This window comes from Crinia signifera, chromosome 9 (genome assembly GCF_055691185.1).
Source record: "Crinia signifera chromosome 9, ASM5569118v1, whole genome shotgun sequence".
In the NCBI taxonomy this organism is placed as follows: Eukaryota; Metazoa; Chordata; class Amphibia; order Anura; family Myobatrachidae; genus Crinia; species Crinia signifera.
In genome coordinates this window covers 163795730-163823478 of record NC_139225.1, presented here as the reverse complement: position 1 = coordinate 163823478, position 27749 = coordinate 163795730, and the positions used below count along the sequence as shown (strand labels likewise).

The 27749-nt window shown below is 47.2% G+C and overlaps 1 protein-coding gene across 2 annotated transcripts in view; it reads left to right on the top strand.

Moving 5' to 3' along the window:
• Positions 1 to 27042, top strand: part of LOC146036386 (connector enhancer of kinase suppressor of ras 2-like) — a 410449-nt gene extending 383407 nt beyond the window's left edge. For both annotated transcript variants that reach the window (XM_083160369.1, XM_083160368.1), the window contains exons 20-24: positions 12662 to 12732; positions 19851 to 19951; positions 24108 to 24615; positions 24948 to 25147; positions 25592 to 27042. In XM_083160369.1, coding sequence (XP_083016495.1) covers positions 12662 to 12732; positions 19851 to 19951; positions 24108 to 24615; positions 24948 to 25147; positions 25592 to 25807 — 1096 coding nt within the window. In that variant the 3' untranslated portion in view covers positions 25808 to 27042. The remainder of the gene's footprint in view (positions 1 to 12661; positions 12733 to 19850; positions 19952 to 24107; positions 24616 to 24947; positions 25148 to 25591) is intronic.
• Positions 27043 to 27749: the final 707 nt, after the last annotated feature.

The window sequence follows — 27749 nt, the reverse complement described above, 5'->3', positions numbered from 1 at the left end:
ATGCTCCTTGCCAAGGGGGAGTTTAATTCATGCTTATTGCCAAGGGGGAACTGAGCACGGCGGCAGGTAGCCAGGCAACCAGAGTCCAAGCTGCTGGGAATGGAGAGATAGCCGCGGAACTGGCTGTTCGTTGGCTATTTAAAAATCTTGCACCAGCCTGTGGTTCCGCAGCCAATCAGGACCCGCTCCTGATTGATTGTTGAACCTCAAGATTTGAAATACCCAACAGGTCCATGGCTATCTCATCTCTCCCGTGTCCCGACTCCCGGCGATGGTGCATCTTCTCTCCCCTCACCCTCGTGGCAGTGCTATTCCCGGACATTGTATAGTCTAGGAACACCATCCATCCGGACTACAGACACCCAGCTTAATTACCGGACTGTCTGGAGTTATCCCGGACAGGTGGTAACCCTAAACCCACGCGGCCTTAAAAGCAATGTAGCGGTTATTGTAGTGACCGATTTACTTTGCAAAATACATCCTAATGACAGGTGTACAATACAGAGAGCATTATAATAACAGGCATATAATGCAGACAATATACTAGTGACTGATATACAATACAGACAGCATTCTAATCACAGTTGCACATCACAGATAATATTGTTGTGATGGATTTACAATACAGAGAACATACTAATGATAGGTATACAATACATAGAACATCCTAATAACAGATATACAATACAGAGAACATCCTATTACAGGTACATAATGCAGTGAATATATAGTTACTGATATACAATACAGAGATCATCCTAATGGCATATAAATAATGCAGAGAATATCAGTGACTGATATACAAAACAGATGACTTAATGACAGGTATGCAATACAGAGAGCATCCTAATTACATGTATACAATACAGAGAAGATACTAGTAACATATACAATACAGAGAACTTCCTAGTGACAGATAAATAATGCAGCAAATATACTAGTGACTGATAAACAATACAGATTGCATTCTAATGACAGTTATACTGTAGATTGCAGATAATATTCTAGTGACTTATCTACAATACAAAGAACATCCTAATTACAGGCACAGAGAAAAAGTCTAGTGGCTGATTTACAATATAAGGGAATTTTTATTGGCAGGTATAAAATGCAAGTACTATTCTAGTGACTGATTTACAATACAGAGAGCATTCTAATGACAGGTATACAATACATAGAGCATTCTTATGGCATGCAGAGAATTCCTGCATTGTCTACAGTCATTATACAAATACAATAGCATCAGATGAAAGCTGACTCCTGCCTTTATCTTATGTTACAGCAATATTTGTATTACGGTAACAGAAAAGGACAATGGGCCTTATTCTGCTCGGAGCGGCCAAACGTGCGTACGTTCGCCATTACCGCACGCTAGCCGTACGCGGCCGTTAGGGTTAAGTCCACCCACAAATCAGCCGCTTACGTACGGGCAGAAATACCGTAGAAGGGGAGTGGCGTACAAATGAGCATACGGCAACGTACGCGGCCGGCCCAGCCCTTACACTCCGACAACTGGCGTACGACTGAGCGTACGGCGCCGTTTACGGCCGTCTTTCCTCCGTCTCCCCACCGACTTCTTGCGGAGATCTGAGCGTACGCCAGTTTGCACGGACGGGTCCCTATTGTTTTCAATGGAAAACTCAGCTTATGTCACCGCTCGTGAGAGTGAGCGTACGTCCGTGCACGCTGGCATACCCTTCACATATATGGACCTGCAAATCTTGCCTCTCAACTATTAATCTGACAATTGATTAATTAATCTATTTGTTATTCAATTATTGTTTTCTATTAACTCAATTGTCTACCTTAATAAAGACCTAATAAAACTACATTTAGTGGTCATGGGCTTCAAACATTGCTGAAACATCCTTTGTAGGTGTTAGATGTGGTTTATGTTATTGTATCCTAAATACAAAACCTATGTTAGTATTAGAGTGAACACGTTGACACATGTCGACTTGTGTAGATTGAGTGTGCTACTGTGTAAAGTCTATGAAAGCACGTAGTGAATGTGTCTGTTTAGCAAATACCTACCTTAGCGTATAAAAAGATTCTTACCTTAAATTAAACAAACCTTTAAATGTAGAGAAGTATAGAAACATAAGCTTCCAATGTGTTTGCGTGCTGCATGTGTGGCTTGCAGGCAGTGAAATCATGGTTTGGAGTTAATAGACTGCAGCATTGCTTATTACATTCAGGTGTATGTGTTTGAGTAGTAATCAGCGTTAATTAGCCAACTCAGGCGCACGCTGGCATGCGGTATCTGTAGGGGTGGTTTTAGCTGGCGGTTGGCGGCCGCCTGTTTGGTGTCCGAAACGAACGGTGCCTTAGTCGATCGTGCGGTAGTAGCACCGCTCATTTTTGGTGCACACCCCCGTGTACGCCCATATTTACGCCCATTTTCCCTCATTATTTCGGCCGCTCCCATCAACACGCCCCTATGCCGCCCCATTACCCGTACGCTCGCGTACAGGTTTTTTCGCACGTTGAGACACCGGCCGTAAGCGTTGTGGAGTGTTCGCGCCGGCGCATTAGCGTATCTGCACATGCGCAGATCGTAAAAAACCCCGGGACGTACGCGTACGGCCCGGACGCTCCAACCAGAATAAGGCCCATTATTACAGTTTCTGTTTTCAACACACAATTTACTGGGACACAAGTCATGAGACTGCGTTACAGATATCGTTCTTCTTAATCTTCTCATCATCGCTGTTTCCTGTAAGGAAATCCTTTACTTGCAGTTCTGAACTGGGGTATATTACATTCTCATTACTCACATTGTTGCAATTAGGGTCTGTAACGTGATTAAGTCATCAGAGTTACTATGTTTGACTGGGAAATACTGTATCAGAACATTCTGAATGCAGAATATAGGCATGACGCATATCATTTTAATCAGCAGAATTTGTTTGTGCATGTAATTACCATAGTGATGCGCTTTAGATGAAGTTTTATGGTAAAAAATAGTAATAGTACAAGTACAGTACTATACCCGCCAGCAATTTGAATCTGAATATTGGGACGCTCCGCCACGCCTGAAAAGGAGGCGTGGCCTTACGGGAATTTCGCAGCCGCAAGCCACGCCACCGTTTTTCATCTGTATGAGGCAATGCCAGTGCTGTGTAAGTTGGGAGATTTGCAGCACATGAACTAATTTGACAAATAAAAGCTTATTTTTAATGTTTATTTATTACAATTGTGCAGTAATTCTGTACCTGTAAGTTTAACATTGCCGATTATAACTGTGCCAAACAAACCAGCTCTAAGTATGTCCGAGTTTATTAAGCTGTATTGTGTCCACTTTGTGTCGGCCCCCGTTACATCGGACGAGTTGTACTGTATGTATGTATAACATGGGCAAAACATCTGGATGCTCCTGCCGCTCGTACCCGGAGCTGAAAGATTCCAGCCTAGTGAACTTGGACTTTATTATGTTGCCTGACTTTGTAAATGTCAGACAGGAACGCCACCCCTAATTACCAGACTGTGTGGAGTAGTCCCGGACTGGTGGTAACTCTACGTCAAACATACTGTAGATGGTCTGTGGCGGCCATATAACTGATTTCTATGTCCCCTCTGGGTATTTCTGCTATCTGTCTATGTTGTGTAACTACTGGGGCTCATTGTATTATATGACGCTAAAGTGTAACGGCGTTCTATATAACCCACAGCAGCTAATCAGACTTCAGCTTTTAGCAGTAAGTAATGATAGACCCTATCTGATTGGCCACTGTCAGGGGAGGTTTAAGTGAGGGAGAGGGGGGGGGGGGTCCGTGTGCAAGATCTGGCCTGGCCCCCTCTGCTTTTGTATCAGAGTGTCCTATGCATATACACAGGTCTTCAGGAACATGGCTGCCATATCTTGTTCCGGGTACACCCTCACCTCACTGCATGATACACGTGCAGGCCCAGCTCCCAGCAAGCCACATGTGATGCCCCTCTGTGTCAGGCAGAAGATTGTACTACCTGTCAGTAAGTCATTTAAGCATTCCTATTGGGCTTTAGACAGTGCTTGCTGCGAGGCGTTCTCCTTACTGCCGACGCAGTCTGACCACTTGCTCATTTCCATCCCCAACTCATTCACAAAAATGTGGTAAAAACCTGTTATCGCCGTTTTTTACCGCCTTTTGGTATGCAGGAACACCTGCATGCCGGGTTTTCACTGCTGGGGGTGTCGCCAGAAAAAGCTGGTGATACCCGATATAAGCCTATGGGCTTCATAACGTATATTGGTGGGGATGTCAGTAGAGAGATCAACTCCATTAGGTCAACATGCATTGAGGTCGACACGAGTCTAGCTCAACATGCAGGAAGGTCGACAGGGTCATTAGGTCGACATCGGGGTAGGTTTACAGTCAAAAGGTCAACATGGGGTGTTTCACACATTTTTTGTCCCGAATGTTGACACAGTTGACATGGACACTGAAACGTGGCACCGTGGCCACTTGGCCGGTGGGGTGCCGGCTTTGCACAGGTTGAGCTCAGTTCCTTTACAATGCATTAAACATAATAATAATAATAATAATGGTCCCTGGTGTCTGTAGGGGCCCCCGTGGGACGGAGAAGCATCTCTCTATCATGTTGTGCAGTCTCTCCTCCCGCTGGGGGATGTCACGGTGACATATCACACATGACACGGCTGTCACTTGCTGTGATGGGCTGTCTGTGGCGAGCAGTCCTGGGAATGACATCGCTGGGACTCATGTTGGCGCTTGTCATGTAGCATTGTGTCTGTGACATCCCCGCTAATAGAGCAACCCCTTGGGAGACCGTCTATGGCAGTGATATAAAGGCGCAGTGCTCAGGATCTGCTGAGACATAATATGGGCACAGTATTACCGCCCATGGTCTCATTTCACAATGCGTGTACACAAGCAATAGGTCGACATCGACAAGGTGTACCTGAAAAAGGTCGACATGAAATTTTCATGCTTTTTGGTTGTCGTTTTTTGTCGACATAGTTGAACATGGACACCGTATAAGTGTACCCCGGCCCTGCGCATGGTTCGCTGCACTCGCCATGCTTCAGGCACCTTTTCACGTTGACCAATAGTTGGATTGTGGACTTTCTGACTGATAGAAAACAAGTTGTGAAAGCGGGGGAATTCACCTCCCAAGTGCGGTCCATCAGCACAGGAGCCCCCCAGGGCTGTGTACTCTCACCCCTGCTGTTCTCCCTGAACACCAATGACGCAATCAATAAAGATAATCAAATTCGCAGATGACACTACCGTCATTTGCCTTATCAAGGACAGGGACGAATCAGCCTACAGACAAGAAGTGGTGCAGCAGCAACCATCGAGAGCTCAACCCAATCAAAGCCGTTGAGATGGTAGTGGACTTTAGGAAGAAGGCTGTTGGTGTTCCTCCGCTAACAATTGCTGACAGTGTGGTGTCGCTAGTGGACTCCTTCAAGTTCCTAGGAACCACAATCTCCTGGGACCTTAAATGAGGGCCCAACACTGATACTATTGTTGGAAAAGCGCAGCAGAGGATATTCTTCCTTAGGCAACTGAGGAAGTTCAACATCCCACAGAAGCTTCTGCTCCTCTTCTACTCCGCGATTGTGGAGTCTGTACTGTGCTCCTCAATACTGGTCTGGTACGGCTCCGCCAGCGAGAGAGACAAATGCAGACTCCAAAAGGTGGTCAGAACTGCGGAGAAGATAATCGGGACGGACCTTCCTTCTGTCCAGGACCTGTACCAGTCCAGAGCAAAACAGCGGGCAACGAGGATAGTCAAGGACCAACTACATCCTGGCCATGGCTTGTTTAACCTGCTGCCACCAGGCAGAACCTACAGGGCTTTTCCCACCAGGTCCACCTGCTGACACATGAACTCATGAACACCTCACGGTCTAGTCGCGCCATAACCCTCTGCACATAACACGGTGTCCCCTCGGAATAACTTTCTGTATGACTGTACGTGTTCCCCCACCTGTTTATACTGTACGCTGTTTACTTGTTACCCACCTGGCTGCTGCCCAGCAAACCGAACACAAATTCCTAGTATACGCAAGTATACCTGGTCAATAAAGCTGATTCTGATTCACTGTTCTCCACCATCACAACATTACATTTCAGCAGTTCCTTTCACTCGCAATGATAGGAAAGCAGTACATTACATACAGTGCATTCTGGGAACCAGTAGTGCGGCAGCTGCAAACTGGGATTCTTTTTGGTGCATTCTTCCCCTACTCGCTGGGGGATCTCTGCAGTCTATCTAACTGGGATTTCTCATGGATTCGTCGCTGGGATTCGTTGCCCAGATCATCCACTAATGAGACTCACACCACTTGTGCTGCTTCTAGGGAAACCCTAAAGGTGAAGATTCCCCCTTGTTCATTCCACTGATCTCTGCATACTGCTGCCCTCACACTGCGATGATTGCATCTCTTGTTTTTCCTAGTAGCACCTACATACTGCTCCATAGTGCCAGAGGGCCGTGGAATAATTTTTCGTTCCACAGCCCCCTAAACCATAAACTCCCCCTCTCACTGATAAGGCTTTGTAAAACTTTTCACTACAGTATGTTAACCCCTGCAGTGTCTGCAGCTCAGACTGGGATGCCACATGTACACTAATCAGGGGCACCATTGGGGAAATATCTCCACATTACCCCTGGCCAGTGGTATGGACTACCTTTAAGAAATATGTTGCCAGTACATCGTACCACCCCGCATCCCCTGCTGCACTTCTATGACCCTGCCAACGCTGAGAGGTGAAGGAAATCACAGAGCAGCGCCACATGCTTCCTCCACCCCTCCGGTGGCTCCACCGCTGCCACTGAGAGTCTAGAAGAGTGTCGCGCAGCGCCGCAGGCTTCCCTCACCCCTCTGGCATCTCACGGGCCTTTTAAAATACTGCACAGCTCCTGAGCCAATCAGAGCTTGCGTACAAGCAGCCACGGTGATTGGCTGCCTGGCCATGAGCTCCGATTGGCTCATGATTCAGCGTCATATTTCAAATGGCCGAGAGCCCCTGGAGGGGTGAGGGAATCCTGCAACACTGCACAGCCTGAGGTCAGGGCCCAGGAGTCACTGCCAGTAAAACCTCCACATGACAGTGCTGCTGTGTGGAGAGATTTAAAGGCTTGGCGTCCCGAGAATTCGGCACCGTTTCACACACGCTTCCACAAGCTGCGCACAGCTCTGCAGTGCAGGGGTCTGGGTGTGAAGTGCAGAGGGGTGCTGTGCAGTTCAGAGGGGTGCTGTGCAGTTCAGAGGGGTGCTGTGCAGTGCAGAGGGGTGCTGTGTGGTGCAGAGGGGTTTGTGCTGTGCAGAGGGGTTTGTGCTGTTCAAAGGGGTTTGTGTGGTGGTATTGTATTGTAACTGTCGTGTGTTAGGAAGGCTGTCAGTGTAGTGGGGTACAGTACACAGGCGGGCTGTCAACTTTTCAATTTTTTTTCATTTTCTTTTCAGTGTGGCTTGCTGCATTGCAATCCAATACACCATATACTACTGTCAGAACAAGTTCCATGTGTGATTGTTCTGCCTCTACGCAGTGTTATACAAGCCCTGTCCATAACAAAATAAATAAATTACTACATTCAGCTTATCTTTATTTATTTTTTGTGTGTACTCTACCACAATAGTATACACTATGGGCCTCATTCAGATCACATCGGTCCTGCGTGCATTCGTATGGTGCATGCACCCACAGCGAAATTTCGGTTCGATGGGTGCACGCACCCATGGCGAGGGGGGGGGGCGGAGATGGGCGGGGGGGCGCCGGGCTGCCCCATTACCATATGAGAATGCTTTCCTCCTCTATATACACGTTATAGAGTCTGTGTATATCCTGTGTAGCGGCTGCTGAGAGTGATGTGATGCACTGGTTTCCTCATCTGTATATACACATTATAGAGTGTGTATATATCCCGTGTAGCAGCTGCTGAGTGCGATGTGATGCACTGGTACCAGCCTCTGTATATACACGTTATAGAGTCTGTGTATATCCCGTGTAGCGGCTGCTGAGAGCGAAGTGATGCACTGGTTTCCGCCTCTGTATATACACGTTATAGAGTTCGTGTATCTCCCGTGTATCGGCTGCTGAGAGTGATGTGATGCACTGGTGCCCTGACTTTGTATATATATATATATATATATATATATATATATATATATATATATGTTATAGAGTCTGTGTATATCCTGTGTAGCAGCTGCTGAGAGTGATGTGATACACTGGTGCCCAAACTTTGTATATTCACGTTATACAGTCCGTGTATATCCCGTGTAGTGGCTGCTGAGTTTGCTGGGATGCACTGGTTCCCGCCTCTGTATATACACGTCATAGAATCCGTGTATCTCCCGTGTAGCTGCTGCTGAGAGTGATGTGATGCACTGGTTTCCGCCTCTGTATATACACATTATAGAGTCCATGTATTCCGTGTAGCAGCTGCTGAGAGCGATGTGATGCACTGGTACCAGCCTCTACATATACGTTATAGAGTCCGTGTATATCCCGTGTAGCGGCTGCTGAGAGTGATGTTACTCACTGGTACCAGCCTCTGTATATACACGTTATAGAGTCCGTGTATCTCCCGTGTAGCTGCTCCTGAGAGTGATGTGATGCACTGGTTTCCGCCTCTGTATATACACGTTATAGAGTCCATGTATATTCCGTGTAGCAGCTGCTGAGAGCGATGTGATGCACTGGTACCAGCCTCTACATATACGTTATAGAGTCCGTGTATATCCCGTGTAGCGGCTGCTGAGAGTGATGTGACTCACTGGTACCAGCCTCTGTATATACACGTTATAGAGTCTGTGTATATCCCGTGTAGCGGCTGCTGAGAGCGATGTGACTCATTGGTTCCCGCCCATGTATATACACGTTATAGAGTCCGTGTATATCCCGTGTAGCGGCTGCTGAGAACGATGTGATGCACTGGTTCCCGCCTCTGTATATACATGTTATAGAGTCCGTTTATCTCCTGTGTAGCGGCGGCTGAGAGTGATGTGACGCACTGGTTCCCGCCTCTGTATATACGTTATAGAGTCCATATATCTCCCGTGTAGCGGCTGCTGAGAGCGATGTGATGCACTGGTGCCCCGCCTCTGTATATATCCGTTATAGAGTCCGTGTATATCCTGTGTAGCGGCTGCTGAGAGCGATGTGATGCACTGGTCCCAGCCTCTGTATATACGTTATAGAGCCTGTGTATATCCCGTGTAGCGTCTGCTGAGAGCGATGTGACGCACTGGTGCCCGCCTCTGTATATACATGTTATAGAGTCCATGTATATCCCGTGTAGCGGCTGCTGAGAGCGATGTGATGCACTGGTGCCCCGCCTTTGTATATACATGTTATAGAGTCCGTGTATATCCCGTGTAGCAGCTGCTGTGAGCGATGGGATGCACTGGTCCCAGCCTCTGTATATACGTTATAGAGCCTGTGTATATCCCGTGTAGCGGCTGCTGAGAGCGATGTGATGCACTGGTGCCCCGCCTTTGTATATACATGTTATAGAGTCCGTGTATATCCCGTGTAGCGGCTGCTAAGAGCGATGTGTTATATTTTAGATGCGGAACCTTAATTAGTGTAACTGGAATATTTCCCGTGAAGTCACAGTAACGGGCGCAGATAATACATTGTGTGGTAACGTGACGAGCAGATGAGTCTCATTCTCATGGTAAGAATCAGGCAGATGCGGCTGGTGTCGGGATAATTGTCGGTATTTCTGTATTAGACAAAGCGCCCTTTGTAGTCCTGCATCCTAATCAGCGCTCTTGTGTGGCGCTGGAATTGCGTCTTTATGAATGTCTCATAGTATTGTACCGCCACCATAATAACAGCGGCTTTACCGCCTGAACTCCACCAATTCTCCGGTGACATAAAACCGCAGCTGAAATCTAAACATCTCATTTACAAGGTGCTTTATTTGTAGTTAAACATTAATGTTCTCACATGATCCTGCAGAGCCGACGGTACAGCGCTGACTCAGTAACGGCAGTGGCGGGAATAGAAGGAAAGGTTTGCAGGATAGTAATTACCTCCCAGCACCGGCGCGGTGGCTGAGTGGTGAGTTATGCTGGACACGCACAGGATAAAAAAAGCTGCAGCACCATTTATCAATATCAGGGAGGTGAGGAGAGGCAGCCGGTGTATATACCGGCCACATGTAGCAGCGATGGGCCCAGGCCGCACCCCCAGCCCCATCTGTTCCACTTGCCAAAGAGGCTTCCGTTGCACACACCCCCCCCCCCCCCCTTCTCCCATACTTTATAATTTTTTAGTTGCCAGGGGTCTCATGCTCATTGCCAGGGATTTCCTGCTCGTTGCCAGGGGTCTCATGCTCATTGCCAGGTATTTCATGCTCGTTGCCAGGGGTCTCATGCTCATTGCCAGGGATTTCCTGCTCGTTGCCAGGGTTCTCATGCTCATTGACAGGTATTTCATGCTCGTTGCCAGGGGTCTCATGCTCATTGCCAGGGATCTTATGCTCGTTGCCAGGGGTCTCATGCTCATTGCCAGGTATTTCATGCTCGTTGCCAGGGGTCTCATGCTCATTGCCAGGGATCTTATGCTCGTTGCCAGGGGTCTCATGCTCATTGCCAGGTATTTAATGCTCGTTGCCAGGGGTCTCATGCTCATTGCCATAGCTTTCATGCTCGTTACCAGGGGTTTTATGCTTGTTGCCAGAAGTTAGATAGTCGCAGGGACGCCAGCATTCCTGGAATCCCTGCACTTCTGGGTAACACCATGCATGCTACGTTTCCCTGACAGACGCTAGAGGTCCAGTAGAACCACTAGCATCAGTCTCCTCCAAGGCGGCGGCCATTTTAGAGTGTTATTTTCAACAGATTCCGTACAGATGGCCATTCATGGAATCGGCGTAGACCGCACAGCCCCGAGCCAGAGCTTGGACTGGGGTTGAATTGCTGCGCTACTTACTGTAACCATCATTATCCACACGTGCCCTAACCCCATGCTATGTGCAAGGGATATATCAGAAACAGGCTTCCCTATGCACAGAGGCATACCCCTATGTACCCACAAATCACAGTCATTACGTGCGATACACAGTCACCCCCCTGTTCAGAAGATATCATGCACACACGCAGAACTATTGTGCAAATGATCAGAGGGTCAACTGCAAATCATTGACACATCACTAGTGCATCGTTCATTATGACTACACGCAGTGGCAGAACCTGAAATATTGCGCCCCCTGCCAAAAGTTTCTGGTGCACCCCCGCCACCTGCCACCCGCCACATATATACTTACATACTTGCAGGAGCTGGGCTGTCAGCGCTGCAGGCAGGATGTCAGCGCTGCGGGTGGCATGTCGGTGCTGCGGGTGGGATGTCAGTGCTGTGGGTGGGTTCCGGGATGTCCCATCCCCCGCAGATTTACCTGTATTCGCTGCGGTGGTCCCGGCTCCCCTCCTGGCTTCATTCTGATGCTATGAAGAACGGACCATCACAAAATGTCCACCCCCATACAGAAGACAGTTTCAGAGAACGGTCTGCTATATGGGGGCAGACATTTTATGATGGTCCACCTCCATAGCATCAGAATGAAGGGATCAGTGAGCAGGATGATCGGCCGGTGGCTGTGCGCACATCCGCTAGTTATTGTGATCGCATGGAAGCTTTTAGGTGATTGGTCTTTCGAATTGGTTGAAAACAGCCGTACCGTTTAAAAAAATCTGCAAGATTCCAATGCTGGCTGATGTAACCAGACCACAGGGGGGTGGAACATTCCCAGCAGCATCCACCCCAAATCAGGGAAGATGAATGACCAGTAAGGGCTCATTACCAACCACTGCATTTAGGGGCAGACTATGCATTAAACCTGGAAAAGCCATCAGTAATGTGCCAGGGCGAGTTCCACAATCCCAGCAGATTCCTCATCGGCATACTGTAAGCGCAAATGTTTCCCATGAGGTGCCGCTGACATCAGCTACTTGGGTGAGTTACTAGTTTCCTTGCTGCAGTTCCAGTCCCCTCCCAGCTCAGCCACATTCTCACAGCAAATAAAATATAAGCCCTGTTTTATGTTTCAGCTGTAATCACAGGAGAGGCTAAATATAGCAGAGAAATCTATTTATACTGCTGGCTGGCATCTGTCTGTTAGAGGGAGGGAAGGTTCAGTCTGGTGGTGGAACACTGACATCTACTGGCCAAGTGTGACAATGCAGCGTACAGTATATTACCAATTATTCTGTCTTTGGTTCAGTTCTCTTGTGATTCTGTAACTGGTGCAATAGGATGTGTCAGTCCGCTCTGTACAACATTACACAGACGACACATGGAATGAATAATGAGCATGCTAATAAATGCAAAATAGATTCCTTGCACATAATTGTTTATTTTTACACAGACATAATTCAGCGTCGACAATACATTGTGTGAAAATGATACTAGGGGAAAACCGGTGCATTAAATGGAAGTTCCAGTGCTTGGTAGAAGTCAATTCATTCGTCAGTCATTCGACCCAGTTATGGGAAAAGGAATGACAATACCAGAGAAATCCCAGTAACAGTGTCAGGTTATCAGGAGCTGGTCGTGATTACAGATGTTTGATGCGGAAGAGCGACACTGTATATAGATGTTGCAGTATATTGGGTAACGGTTTCTGTAGATGCTGCCTCTTTTTCAGGCACGGTTGAATCTAATTAGCTCACGCACTGTGGCTTTTGTGTTCTTCATAGATGGATGAACCGCCTCGGGCTCGCTGCCATTGGGTATACGCCAGATGAAAAGGACATACGACCTAATGAAGGTAACGTGTGGTTCTGGTATTTCTGTATGTGGAGATGAGAACAGGGGCGGCCGGTGCTTATACAGCAAATATTCTGCTACAATTCTATGCCATATATAATTATAGTCGGATCCATTCCAACATTCATTTGTCAACATGGATCCGACATGGCCCTATTCAATCAGCAGCCAAATCTGACTGTTGGATTGGCTGTTGCTGCTGCTGTTGCGCACCAAGGCATTGGTGAGACCACACTTGGAATATTGTGTTCAGTTCTGGGCACGGCACCTTAGGAAGGACATAAATGAATTGGAACAGGTACAGAGACGGGCGACTAAGCTAGGAACAGGTCTCCAATCACTAGAATACAAAGATAGGTTATACCAGGCTGAATATGTTCTCACTGGAGAAACGGAGGCTGACAGGTGATATGATTAGCATGTACAAATACAGGATTGGGAATCATATAGAACTGGGAGATGATTGGTCACTAACAGGCCTATACTTAGGACACGCGGCCATGTACTGAGGCTCGGGGAAAATAAGTCAGACATTGCCATCTTTCCAACAATACAGCTGTTTTGACTGCAGTTGAATACACCCCGTAGTGTTACACTGGAGATAACAGTGGCAGTGTTTGTTATAGCAGATTTACCACAGTGTTATGCCGCGTACACACTAGACGACTTACAAACAATACAATGTCACTCGCGATTTCCCTGGAACTCCTGGACAAGTGATATACACAATGATACCCACAGCAGCCACATCCAGGAGTATAGTTGTCGTTATCCTCAGATCAAGCTGCACGTACAGACGACAGAGGACATTGCTGCGACACGCAGGAGCGCCCATTGCTAGCGAGAGTGTGTGTACGCACTGATCAATTGTAAGACTTTAACATAACAAATGGTCGTTATCATCAAATTAGTTTAATATGTCATCTAGGGTGTCCCCGGCTTTACTGTGCAATAAATAATTTACAGTAAGAACATTTATTTTAATGTACAATAAACTTCCAATTATTCTCTTACTGAACACTAAACCTATGAGCAAATCCATAAAGTGCATTTAACAGACTGTAGTACCCTCTAACAGCCTACAGATGTCACTGTTGTCATCCTTTGGGGGCATGCAGCACATTACATGTCACTGTTGTCCTCCTTTGGGGGCATGCAGCACATTACATGTCACTGTTGTCATCCTTTGGGGGCATGCAGCACATTACATGTCACTGTTGTCATCCTTTGGGGGCATGCAGCACATTACATGTCACTGTTGTCATCCTTTGGGGGCATGCAGCACTTTACATGTCACTGTTGTCATCCTTTAGGGGCATGCAGCACATTACATGTCACTGTTTTCCTCCTTTGGGGGCATGCAGCACATTACATGCCACTGTTTTCCTCCTTTGGGGGCATGCAGCACATTACATGTCACTGTTGTCAATCTTTGGGGGCATGCAGTACATTACATGTCACTGTTGTCATCCTTTGGGGGCATGCAGCACATTACATGTCACTGTTGTCATCCTTTGGGGGCATGCAGCACATTACATGTCACTGTTGTCATCCTTTGGGGGCATGCAGCACATTACATGTCACTGTTGTCATCCTTTGGGGGCATGCAGCACATTACATGTCACTGTTGTCACCCTTTGGGGGCATGCAGCACATTACATGTCACTGTTGTCACCCTTTGGGGGCATGCAGCACATTACATGTCACTGTTGTCATCCTTTGGGGGCATGCAGCACATTACATGTCACTGTTGTCATCCTTTGGGGGCATGCAGCACATTACATGTCACTGTTGTCACCCTTTGGGGGCATGCAGCACATTACATGTCACTGTTGTCATCCTTTGGGGGCATGCAGCACATTACATGTCACTGTTGTCACCCTTTGGGGGCATGCAGCACATTACATGTCACTGTTGTCATCCTTTGGGGGCATGCAGCACATTACATGTCACTGTTGTCATCATTTGGGGGCATGCAGCACATTACATGTCACTGTTGTCATCCTTTGGGGGCATGCAGCACATTACATGTCACTGTTGTCATCCTTTGGGGGCATGCAGCACATTACATGTCACTGTTGTCATCCTTTGGGGGCATGCAGCACATTACATGTCACTGTTGTCATCCTTTGGGGGCATGCAGCACTTTACATGTCACTGTTGTCATCCTTTAGGGGCATGCAGCACATTACATGTCACTGTTTTCCTCCTTTGGGGGCATGCAGCACATTACATGCCACTGTTTTCCTCCTTTGGGGGCATGCAGCACATTACATGTCACTGTTGTCAATCTTTGGGGGCATGCAGTACATTACATGTCACTGTTGTCATCCTTTGGGGGCATGCAGCACATTACATGTCACTGTTGTCATACTTTGGGGGCATGCAGCACATTACATGTCACTGTTGTCATCCTTTGGGGGCATGCAGCACATTACATGTCACTGTTGTCACCCTTTGGGGGCATGCAGCACATTACATGTCACTGTTGTCACCCTTTGGGGGCATGCAGCACATTACATGTCACTGTTGTCAACCTTTGGGGGCATGCAGCACATTACATGTCACTGTTGTCATCCTTTGGGGGCATGCAGCACATTACATGTCACTGTTGTCATCCTTTGGGGGCATGCAGCACATTACATGTCACTGTTGTCACCCTTTGGGGGCATGCAGCACATTACATGTCACTGTTGTCATCCTTTGGGGGCATGCAGCACATTACATGTCACTGTTGTCACCCTTTGGGGGCATGCAGCACATTACATGTCACTGTTGTCATCATTTGGGGGCATGCAGCACATTACATGTCACTGTTGTCACCCTTTGGGGGCATGCAGCCCATTACATGTCACTGTTGTCACCCTTTGGGGGGAAGCAGCCCATTACATGTCACTGTTGTCATCCTTTGGGGGCATGCAGCACATTACATGTCACTGTTGTCCCCCTTTGGGGGCATGCAGCACATTACATGTCACTGTTGTCATCCTTTGGGGGCATGCAGCACATTACATGTCACTGCTGTCCTCCTTTGGGGGCATGCAGCACATTACATGTCACTGTTGTCATCCTTTGGGGGCATGCAGCACATTACATGTCACTGTTGTCACCCTTTGGGGGCATGCAGCACATTACATGTCACTGTTGTCATCCTTTGGGGGCATGCAGCACATTACATGTCACTGTTGTCATCCTTTGGGGGCATGCAGCACATTACATGTCACTGTTGTCACCCTTTGGGGGCATGCAGCACATTACATGTCACTGTTGTCAACCTTTGGGGGCATGCAGCACATTACATGTCACTGTTGTCATCCTTTGGGGGCATGCAGCACATTACATGTCACTGTTGTCATCCTTTGGGGGCATGCAGCACATTACATGTCACTGTTGTCACCCTTTGGGGGCATGCAGCACATTACATGTCACTGTTGTCACCCTTTGGGGGCATGCAGCACATTACATGTCACTGTTGTCATCCTTTGGGGGGAAGCAGCACATTACATGTCACTGTTGTCCTCCTTTGGGGGCATGCAGCACATTACATGTCACTGTTGTCCTCCTTTGGGGGCATGCAGCACATTACATGTCACTGTTGTCCTCCTTTGGGGGCATGCAGCACATTACATGTCACTGTTGTCCTCCTTTGGGGGCATGCAGCACATTACATGTCACTGTTGTCCTCCTTTGGGGGCATGCAGCACTTTACATGTCACTGTTGTCCTCCTTTGGGGGCATGCAGCACATTACATGTCACTGTTGTCATCCTTTGAGGGGAAGCAGCACATTACATGTCACTGTTGTCATCCTTTGGGGGCATGCAGCACATTACATGTCACTGTTGTCATCCTTTGGGGGCATGCAGCACATTACATGTCACTGTTGTCATCCTTTGGGGGCATGCAGCACATTACATGTCACTGTTGTCCTCCTTTGGGGGCATGCAGCACATTACATGTCACTGTTGTCATCCTTTGGGGGCATGCAGCACATTACATGTCACTGTTGTCCTCCTTTGGGGGGAAGCAGCACATTACATGTCACTGTTGTCCTCCTTTGGGGGCATGCAGCACATTACATGTCACTATTGTCCTCCTTTGGGGGCATGCAGCACATTACATGTCACTGTTGTCCTCCTTTGGGGGCATGCAGCACATTACATGTCACTGTTGTCCTCCTTTGGGGGCATGCAGCACATTACATGTCACTGTTGTCCTCCTTTGGGGGGAAGCAGCACATTACATGTCACTGTTGTCCTCCTTTGGGGGCATGCAGCACATTACATGTCACTGTTGTCACCCTTTGGGGGCATGCAGCACATTACATGTCACTGTTGTCCTCCTTTGGGGGCATGCAGCACATTACATGTCACTGTTGTCCTCCTTTGGGGGCATGCAGCACTTTACATGTCACTGTTGTCCTCCTTTGGGGGCATGCAGCACATTACATGTCACTGTTGTCATCCTTTGAGGGGAAGCAGCACATTACATGTCACTGTTGTCATCCTTTGGGGGCATGCAGCACATTACATGTCACTGTTGTCATCCTTTGGGGGCATGCAGCACATTACATGTCACTGTTGTCATCCTTTGGGGGCATGCAGCACATTACATGTCACTGTTGTCATCCTTTGGGGGCATGCAGCACATTACTGTACATGTCACTGTTGTCCTCCTTTGGGGGCATGCAGCACATTACATGTCACTGTTGTCATCCTTTGGGGGCATGCAGCACATTACATGTCACTGTTGTCATCCTTTGGGGGCATGCAGCACATTACATGTCACTGTTGTCATCCTTTGGGGGCATGCAGCACATTACATGTCACTGTTGTCATCCTTTGGGGGCATGCAGCACATTACATGTCACTGTTGTCATCCTTTGGGGGCATGCAGCACATTACTGTACATGTCACTGTTGTCCTCCTTTGGGGGCATGCAGCACATTACATGTCACTGTTGTCATCCTTTGGGGGCATGCAGCACATTACATGTCACTGTTGTCATCCTTTGGGGGCATGCAGCACATTACATGTCACTGTTGTCATCCTTTGGGGGCATGCAGCACATTACATGTCACTGTTGTCATCCTTTGGGGGCATGCAGCACATTACATGTCACTGTTGTCATCCTTTGGGGGCATGCAGCACATTACATGTCACTGTTGTCCTCCTTTGGGGGGAAGCAGCACATTACATGTCACTGTTGTCCTCCTTTGGGGGCATGCAGCACATTACATGTCACTATTGTCCTCCTTTGGGGGCATGCAGCACATTACATGTCACTGTTGTCCTCCTTTGGGGGCATGCAGCACATTACATGTCACTGTTGTCCTCCTTTGGGGGCATGCAGCACATTACATGTCACTGTTGTCCTCCTTTGGGGGGAAGCAGCACATTACATGTCACTGTTGTCCTCCTTTGGGGGCATGCAGCACATTACATGTCACTGTTGTCACCCTTTGGGGGCATGCAGCACATTACATGTCACTGTTGTCCTCCTTTGGGGGCATGCAGCACATTACATGTCACTGTTGTCCTCCTTTGGGGGCATGCAGCACTTTACATGTCACTGTTGTCCTCCTTTGGGGGCATGCAGCACATTACATGTCACTGTTGTCATCCTTTGAGGGGAAGCAGCACATTACATGTCACTGTTGTCATCCTTTGGGGGCATGCAGCACATTACATGTCACTGTTGTCATCCTTTGGGGGCATGCAGCACATTACATGTCACTGTTGTCATCCTTTGGGGGCATGCAGCACATTACATGTCACTGTTGTCCTCCTTTGGGGGCATGCAGCACATTACATGTCACTGTTGTCATCCTTTGGGGGCATGCAGCACATTACATGTCACTGCTGTCCTCCTTTGGGGGCATGCAGCACATTACATGTCACTGTTGTCATCCTTTGGGGGCATGCAGCACATTACATGTCACTGTTGTCCTCCTTTGGGGGCATGCAGCACATTACATGTCACTGTTGTCATCCTTTGGGGGCATGCAGCACATTACATGTCACTGCTGTCCTCCTTTGGGGGCATGCAGCACATTACAACAGACATTGTGGGACATGGATATGGTATATACACATTACATAGAATTTGAAACATAGAATTTGACGGCAGATAAGAACCATTTGGCCCATCTAGTCTGCCCCTTTTTTTACCCTTCAGGTAAACTCAACCCTTTTTAATCCTTATTTCTTTGTAAGGATATTCATATGCCTATCCCAAGCATGTTTAAATTGTTCTACTGTCTTAGCCTCTACCACCTCTGATGGGAGGCTATTCCACTTATCCACTACCCTTTCTGTGAAGTAATTCTTTCTAACATTTCCCCTGAACCTACCTCCCTCCAGTGTCAGTGCATGTCCTCGTGTTTTATTACTTGTTTTCCTTTGAAGAAAATTTCCCTCCTGTACTATGTTAAAACCCTTGATATATTTGTAGATTTCTATCATGTCCCCCCTTTCCCTTCTCTGCTCCAAACTATACATGTTAAGATCTTTTAGTCTTTCCTGGTACGTTTTGTGATCTAGGCCATGAACCATTTTAGTTGCTCTTCTTTGTACAGTCTCTAATGTATTTATATCCTTCTGGAGATATGGCCTCCAGAACTGAACACAATACTCTAGGTGAGGTCGTACCAATGACCTATACAGTGGCATTATTACGTCTTTTTTTCTGCTACTGATTCCTCATTGTGGAATTAGAAGTCATAAGACCCAAATAGGAAGCGAGGCTGCAGCATTGAAGGGTTACCAGACGTTGTCGGGGGGATGGAGTGCATGATAGTATATGATTAGGATTTATTTATATGGCGGCACAAAGGTTTTGCAGCGCCTGTCAATACATTGATGAGCAAAACACAATTAAGTAACGAGTTACAGGACAAGGTTCCATCAGGGACAGAATATTAAAGCCATTACTAGGGTGGCAGATATATATATATGTAAAGCACATGAGAAAGGGCCCTGTGCCTAAGAACTTACATTTTATAAGGGCAGGGTAGCGGCAGACAGATAGGGGTGACACAGAAGGGAAAGTGGGGGGTTATGTGCTACAAGCCGCTGTATATTCAGTACAAACAAACTGAGACGTATTCTGTCCTCAGCAGATTACTGGAGTGAAAGTGACCAGGATGACATCGATGGTTCTATGACCTTAAAGCAGGAACATCCGACCACAGTGAGTGACACCCACCATCGGAATTCCTCGGTGAGTACATAACACACACACAGAGCCAGTGACAGGAGATGGGTGTAACACACACTGGGCCTATGGAAAATGCTTAGTGGGGTCCGGTAATGGTTCGCTTACTCTGGTGTACAGGCCATGAGCAGCGGACAGCACCAATAAACTGCTCGTGTGATGGCGTATCGATATCTACCTGAGTATCACTAGAGTGTTGTCAGGAAGCCTGTTCAATTGGCCCTCAGATGTTTGGAGACGTAGCATACAGGCTGGTTTCCAGCTAACCTGTCTGTGATCAGATCTGATGCCCCTGAGCATTGATAATGAAATCTCTCCTTGCAGTCAGTGCTAGGTGATTGTTCTGTTAACACCTTGCAGACCTTGCATGAGACATCCGCTGTATACGAATGATATTGCACTACATAGAAACCTACATATATTCCTAACCTTTTGTGATAATCCTACTTGCTCTCCAGATCTGACGCCCCGGGCATTGATGATGAGATGTCACCTTGCAGTCAGTGCTAGGTGATTAGTCTGGGAACATATTCCAAAACTTTTACAAACAATGCGGCAGCCGCAGTACTGTCTCTCCAATTTAAGAATAAATAGAACAAACAGAGGTCCTTGGTTTTAGTATATCCACAGAAATGCAGCTAAGCCTTGGACACAACCTTCCGTTTTGATGGCAGTAGCAGAAAATCAATATCTCATCATTAATCTAATCTGGGAATAGTCACAGTTATGTTTATCAAAGATTAGGGGTGTAACAAGCCCTTTGTGGACCCCATAGCAGATTTCAGAGATCACTGATATAGATGTCTACCATAGTATACTACTTACACACTGGGGCAGGAATCAGGAGAGCTAGTGATGTCACTGTGCTCAAGCTGGGGGGCCCCTGACAGAGGGGGGACCTGGGGTACAGTCTTCCCTGCGTCCCTCTTTATCTGGCTATGTATATATATAACTAACTACATTTCCCCCAATCTCTTATGTGCTCTGCGGCCCCTCCTGTGCCCCATTATTTCCAATAAAATAGGCCTCAGTATAAGGGTGACATGCACAGTTACCGGCTGTCATCCTTACCATGCACAGTTAATGGGAGACGTTTGTGCTCTTTTATGATGAGCAACAAATATTACAAGTCACTGCCTGTGTTTGCACTCCATAGACCTAGAGAGATGGTAAGCTCCTTGGGGTAGTGGCATGCACCTGGGAGACTGCTCTGGCTTCACTGTGACTGGCACTGACTTCCTATTGGAAGTTCAACCTGCCAGTCACCCAAGTCAGTTCCATTGGGATGTGTTTCCTCCCTCCGGCAGGCCTCCATGTCTATGGACTGCTACAGCTGCAGCCCATAGAATCTGGGGTCTGCGCTTGCACAGTACTGAGGCCGATACTGTGCATGTGCTGATCCTGGTGCCTGTCATCTGCAGTGTACAAGCGCCGGGACTGTGACTTCCATGGGCTGCTGCCGAAGCAGTCGATCGAAGCTGGGGGCCAGCGCATGCGCAGTACCATGGATTATACTGCACATGTGCTGGACCGCGGCAGTGACAGCAGGGTTCAGCAGCAACAGGGACTAGCAGTGGAGGGGGGACGGCATCGCAGCCAGCGCAGCCCCTCTTCAGCATGGAGGTAGGAGCCGCCACTGCTAATCTACAAACAAGGATCGCACTTCTCAGTTATATGTCTGCATCAAGGAAACGATCATTGTAATATGGAAGTTTATTATGTTTTCATTCCTCATAAAGTTACTAACATATGTGTTGATTCGAGATTGCATATTTACCCATCAAATGCATCTCAGAAACACATAATACGGAGTTTGCTCAAAAACAAATGAAATTCAGGTAGTAGTAGTAGTACGTTTATTTATAAGGCGCCACAAAGTGTCCGCAGCGCCGTATATAGCAAACAAAAAAACAAATTACAAGGTAACAGACAGGGTGTGTTGAAAAATACAGTATAAATAGGGGTATAGCTGGTAGAACTAAAATCAGCATCAGTTCAGAAGTAGGTGTGGAAATTGTCGAGGCGAATGAAGATGAAGTAGAGGAAGGGAAGAACAGGACAGGAGCACAGGTGAGGTAAAGAGGTAGGGTGAGTACATGAGGAAGGAGGGCCCTGCTCATAAGAGTTACCAGACTAAAAGGAGGTGGGTGGACAAACGAAAAACAATAGGAAAGTAGGAACGGAGGCAGGATAGGAGGATCAAAAGAGGTTAGGAGGAGGGATAGGCTAGTCGAAAAAAGTGGGTTTTGAGGGAGCGCTTGAAGGAGGTAAGGGAATCAGAAAGCCTGATGGGTGGTGGGAAGTTGTTCCAGTGCAGGGGGGCAGCGCGAAAGAAGTCTTGGACACGGGAGTGGGAGGAGGTGATTAGGTGAGAGGTCAGTCGGCGGTCAGCGATGGAGCGAAGAGGACAGGAGGGAGTGTGGATAGAGATCAGTGAAGAGAGGTACGGAGCAGTGGAGGAGAAGAGAGCCTTGTAGGTGGTGGTGAGGAGTTTAAAGAGAACTCAGAAAGGAATGAGGAGCCAGTGAAGAGATAGACAGAGGGGGGAGGCGGAGGTAGAGCGGCGGGAGAGGAAGATGAGCCTAGCAGCAGCGTTAAGAATGGATTGGAGAGGTGCGAGGCGGGTGAGAGGTAGCCCAGAGAGAAGGATGTTGCAGTAGTCAAGGCGGGAGATGACAAGAGAGTGAATGAGAATTTTGGTCGCGTCAGTGGAGAGGAATGGTCTGATGTGCGAGATGTTGCGGAGGTGAAAGCGGCAAGACTGTGAGAGAGCACGAATGTGGGGGTGAAAGAGAGGGAGGAGTCAGTGATGACACTGAGGCAGCGCGTTTGGTCAGTGGAGGTGATCTCTGTTTCACCAATGCTGATGGATAGGTAGAACAGATATGTATGAATCCTCCTATCTCTGCAGGACTTCCCATAGGCAAAACCACTACAATACAGTAATTTACTTCCTTTTAGGTAGACCACCTTTTGGCTGCTGTCTTAGGATGGAGACACATACATCCTACATGGATCAGTGTAAAAGAAAGGGATAACCAGCCCCTTGCTTGTTCTAACAAAACGGGAAAAAAGTTTACTGAGGTTCCCCCGTATTTAAATAATCAGCACCGGGCTCTTGGATCAGTCCTGGTTCCAAATACCTGGAAGGAAAAAGACGTTGGGTTCCCCCATATTTATGAAACCAGCACCGGGTTAACTTCCATAGTCAGCTCCATAGTCAACTCCAGCTAGCCCCAGCCCTGGCCTGGGTTCCTGGGGGAGTGGGGATCACCAATAATTGGGTACCACCATCCAGGGCACCGAGGGATCAGAGCTGAAGTCCCACACTAAGCTCGGAAACCCCTGGGCAGCAGGTGTCAAGTTCATATCCATGAAGTGTAGGATTTATATTTATATTGAGTTTTACCTGTGGAACTACAGGTCCCAGCAAGCCTCCACTTGGTGAACTACAAGCAGGCGGTGCATCTGTCTTGCTGGTACCTGTAAAACAAATATTACAATAATGCCAATACACACCGTGACAGTAAAACTTTAATAAAACATACAAGCCCACTTACATGCATACACTCACACACTTACCTGCATCCCACTTTCACATACTCACGTGCATCCCACGTGGCCCTTTGGTCTTTTCTGACAGTAGTAAAAAAATACTCATCTGATCCAGTGTAGATCGGTCCTCTTTAGTCCATGTAGGCCTCGAGTGTTAAAACATAACAAATCACAAAGTCCCAAACCCATGAACTGAAGAGAATCCATGTATGCACGTGGATTCTTTCCCCAGACTGGAGGTTGTCCATGCGATGTCACTTGGAGACCCATTAGCCAATCAGGAAGCACCACATGGAAGTGCTTTCCTGATTGGCTGAGATCTGCTAAGCTGCCAATCAAGCAGGGCTCATATGCTTCCTGCAGTTTGCAGTAAACCAAAAAGTTATGTAGGCAAAAGATAATTCGGTCAATCTTGTAGTTTGGCCTGATTAACCTTGTGGGGCACCACAAACTGCAGATTCCCACTCCAGGGACCCCAACCAGGGCAGACAAGTTGGGGGCAACTAGCTGAGGGCCATGCCTATCTGTGTTACATACAGTATGTGCCCCATTACAGACGCCTCCCTGTGTTATATATCTGACTCATTGTAATCCTCTTGTCTTCCAGGTAAATTCTTCCAGTCCGTTTCCAGAACAGAAGCATGGCCGCCACTTCTCAAGTGAATCCACCTACTCCCATTCCTCCGCTGAAGAGTCCAGGCCAGACGGCCTCAGCAGCACCCACTCCTCTGGGTGCCGGCCCACCTACAGAGAGCGGCGCTCCTGGCAAGATCTAATAGAGACTCCTTTGACCAGTTCTGGGCTTCACTTCCTCCAGACAGTCCCCCCGGACCCAGAGTACGTAGCCGGACGGACCGGTATGTCCCCAGAGAGGAGGAGACAGGCCACACTGCCAGTCCAGAGGCGCCATAACCACGAAAAAGATGGCCCTTTCCCTCTGGCGGAGTGCCCCAGAGGGCATGCCACCCATGCCAGGCCCGAGAAGCAGCGCAGCCAAAGCTTGCCGAGGAATAGGGACGGTAGAGGGAAATCCCGCAGCAAGAACGCAGTTCTGTTAGAGGAGAAATCAGAAGTGGAGTTCCTGAAGCAGAAGGCCGGCAATCCCAACAAAGAAGGTACTCTCAGCTAAATGTCTTTTGTGTAATCCTCCTGGGGAACTACAAGTACCTGCATGCCCACCCTGCAGCTGACTATTCATATGATACCATCTTCTGCACAAGAATCTATTCCAATGCTGGAGCATTATAGATTGTCAGATGTGTAGGTACTAGGTCTACACAGTGCATCCTATAGGGCTACATATTACTAAAGGGGATCTAGAAGTGCACGGCCAAGGCATAGCTTTGTGCATTCACCCTAATGAGGGGTTTAATAGGGGGTGGCGTCTCTTGTAAAAATGGATATGGTATGGGTCAGAGTGCTAAGAATTGTCCCACTTCTGCTCCAGACAGCGAGAGAGAGAGTCGTTCAAGCACAGACGGACTCCAGGAGCTCTACAGAACGCTGGAACACGCCAGCCTATCAGCATTCGGGGAGCAGCGACCTTCAACCAAGCAGGAGTTTAGGAGGTCATTTATAAAACGGTGCAACGACCCCGTTATCAACGAAAAGCTTCATCGTATTCGGGCTCTGAAAAGCACTTTAAAAGTAAGTGTTATAACTATGGAACCCACAAGAACAGGGGTTCTTAATCTCGGTCCTCAGGACCCCACACAGTTCACGTTTTCCAGGTCACCCGACAGGCACACAGGTGCATTCATTACTCATTGACACATTTTAAAACATCCACAGGTGGAGCTAATTATTTCACTTGCGATTCTGTGCGAAGACCTGCAAAACATGCACCGTGGGGGGTCCTGAGGACCGAGTTTGAGAACCTGTGCACTAGAGTACCAATTAAGTATGATGCTAGAATCAGGAAGTGACCACATCCATGAAAGCCGCCATTTTGTAGTATACCTGAAGATCCAGCCCATTGATCCATAAGATATTGCTTCATCCCACAGAACAGCTGTCCAATTATTATACACACGCACACACACACTTGTACACACACAAATTTGTAAATGTGTATTTTGTTTTTCCTTACAGGCAAAAGAAGGCGACCTGTCAATCATAAACTGTCTCCTAAACGACCCAGCTTTGACGTCCAAAAAATTCAAAGACTGGAAGCAAAAAAACATTGAGTTGTTCATGGATATTTGTGAGTATAGCGGAACCCTGAAACCTCAGAACGGTGCCTCGGAACTTGCTGCACCGGCCCCCCAGCTCACGCACACACATTCGTTCATTGAAACGCACGTCTGACCAGGAGCAGCGCCGGGGGGAGGGATGTGGGGGGGGGGGGGGGGCGACGACCGGAATCCCACCCTGGAAGAAGCACTGTCATTTTGTACATAATGTAATCCACTGGAACTGTATATAGATTGGATAGACATTAGCGCCACAGGATGCCTATGACATTGCATGAACAAGCCAGTATTATTGTTTGGAATTTTCTTTTACTTTGCGGTTTGCATCAGGATCTGCAACACTTAATTATTAATGAGTTTCTCTGGCGCCATTACCTACACACACCAGAGACATCATGGCGTCTCTGGGGCCTGGGACGATGTTAGGAGATTTTTAGGGGAAGGGTGTCTCAATATGGAGTGACCACAGCTCATTTTAGAGGATTCAGGACTGTTTCACTCTGCGAAACGTCTGTTACATCCTGCGAAACGTCTGTTACACCCTGCGAAACGCCTGTTACACCCAGCGAAACGTCTTCCCTATGAAATACCCCATGAAACGTCTGTCTCCACTGCGTGTAGGTGATCGGTGCCCTTTATATAATGTATAAGGTGATGAACTCCACGCGTTTTATATATTTAGATATGCAAGCACTGTCTGTATCGGACTCTGCATCTATGTATATAAAATGATACATGATAGTCAAATCTTACAGTACTATAAAATATTTCTTGTCTTTCATACCTAAGTAGCAGATACAATAGCATTTTGGTCATCACTGTTAACCATTGTTACATTTTGTAATTAAGAACTCCTAGGAGTAGAGGAAGACAGGTTCCAGGCTAGACAGAAATGGCTAAGCCCCTTAGTGCCTTAAGATGTATATTATGCATCCTGCAAACAGTGGTTTCCTTGTAAGATGGAGAGCTTGGGACACGCGCCACCAGGCAAGGGCAGCTCCAGGACTTGTGACAAACTGTTTACGGGATGCGTCACCTAAGGTGGCTCTCAGTCAACTCCAGAGTTCTCGGAATCTGAACGGACTTGTCTTATTGATAGTAGTCATTGCAGGATGATCGCTCTATCCACTGTGATTCTAGTGCCACTAGCCTGTGACTGAAGTCATTTACGACACCATTGTACCAGAGACTGAATGCAAAATGCAGCAGGAAATTTGCTTTTTTGGCGAAATGCGTTACTAAGAAGATGCAACTGGACACGAGGAGCAAGGTGAAAAAAATCCAATACGTACAATAATACGTGGGCTCGCCTCACGTGGTTCTTCCAACAATTATATTGTTTATAGTCAAGGTTTGTCTCTTGTTAACTGTAAGCTCTTTGTTTAAAGTCACGTGTTATCTTCAAGGGCGACACTTTCCAATTGTCACACACCGTTAGAAAGGCATACGGTACCGCGGGGACACGTAAGAAGGGCATGGCGTGGATCAGCTGACATCACTCGTTATGATGATCAGGTTAGGTCATACAATGGGGACAGCAAACTCTAATAGGCACTTGAATTTGAATGGCATGTGTAAAAGTGGAGAATGACGTATTAGGTGGCGTTAAGACTGAACTTTTATTTTATTTGGCAATTTAAGTTTACAAGAAAAAACACTAAAATGTACTTTTTTTGCGTGTCATGCAGCCCCATGTCTGGGGTCAGGATACATTGTTCTGGATACATAGAGGGTTGTACCTGTCCTGTTTATTGCCTAGCTGTGATCTGCCTGATTCCAGAAAGCAAATCGCAATCCAAATTGTAATCTTGCAACAAATACCTGAAATTATGACCACTATTATTCATGCCATCCATTCTATTTTAAAGAAAATATATTTTTATATATTTATTGAATAAAAGAGGGTGTCCATCTAGGGTTTGTTTTTTTAAATAATAATAATAATAATTATTAGTATCATTATTATTATTAGTATCATTATTATTATTATAACCCCTTAATGCCCAATGGGCACATTCGCATTCTAGGGACCTGCTTCAATGGCATTTCTCCATGCC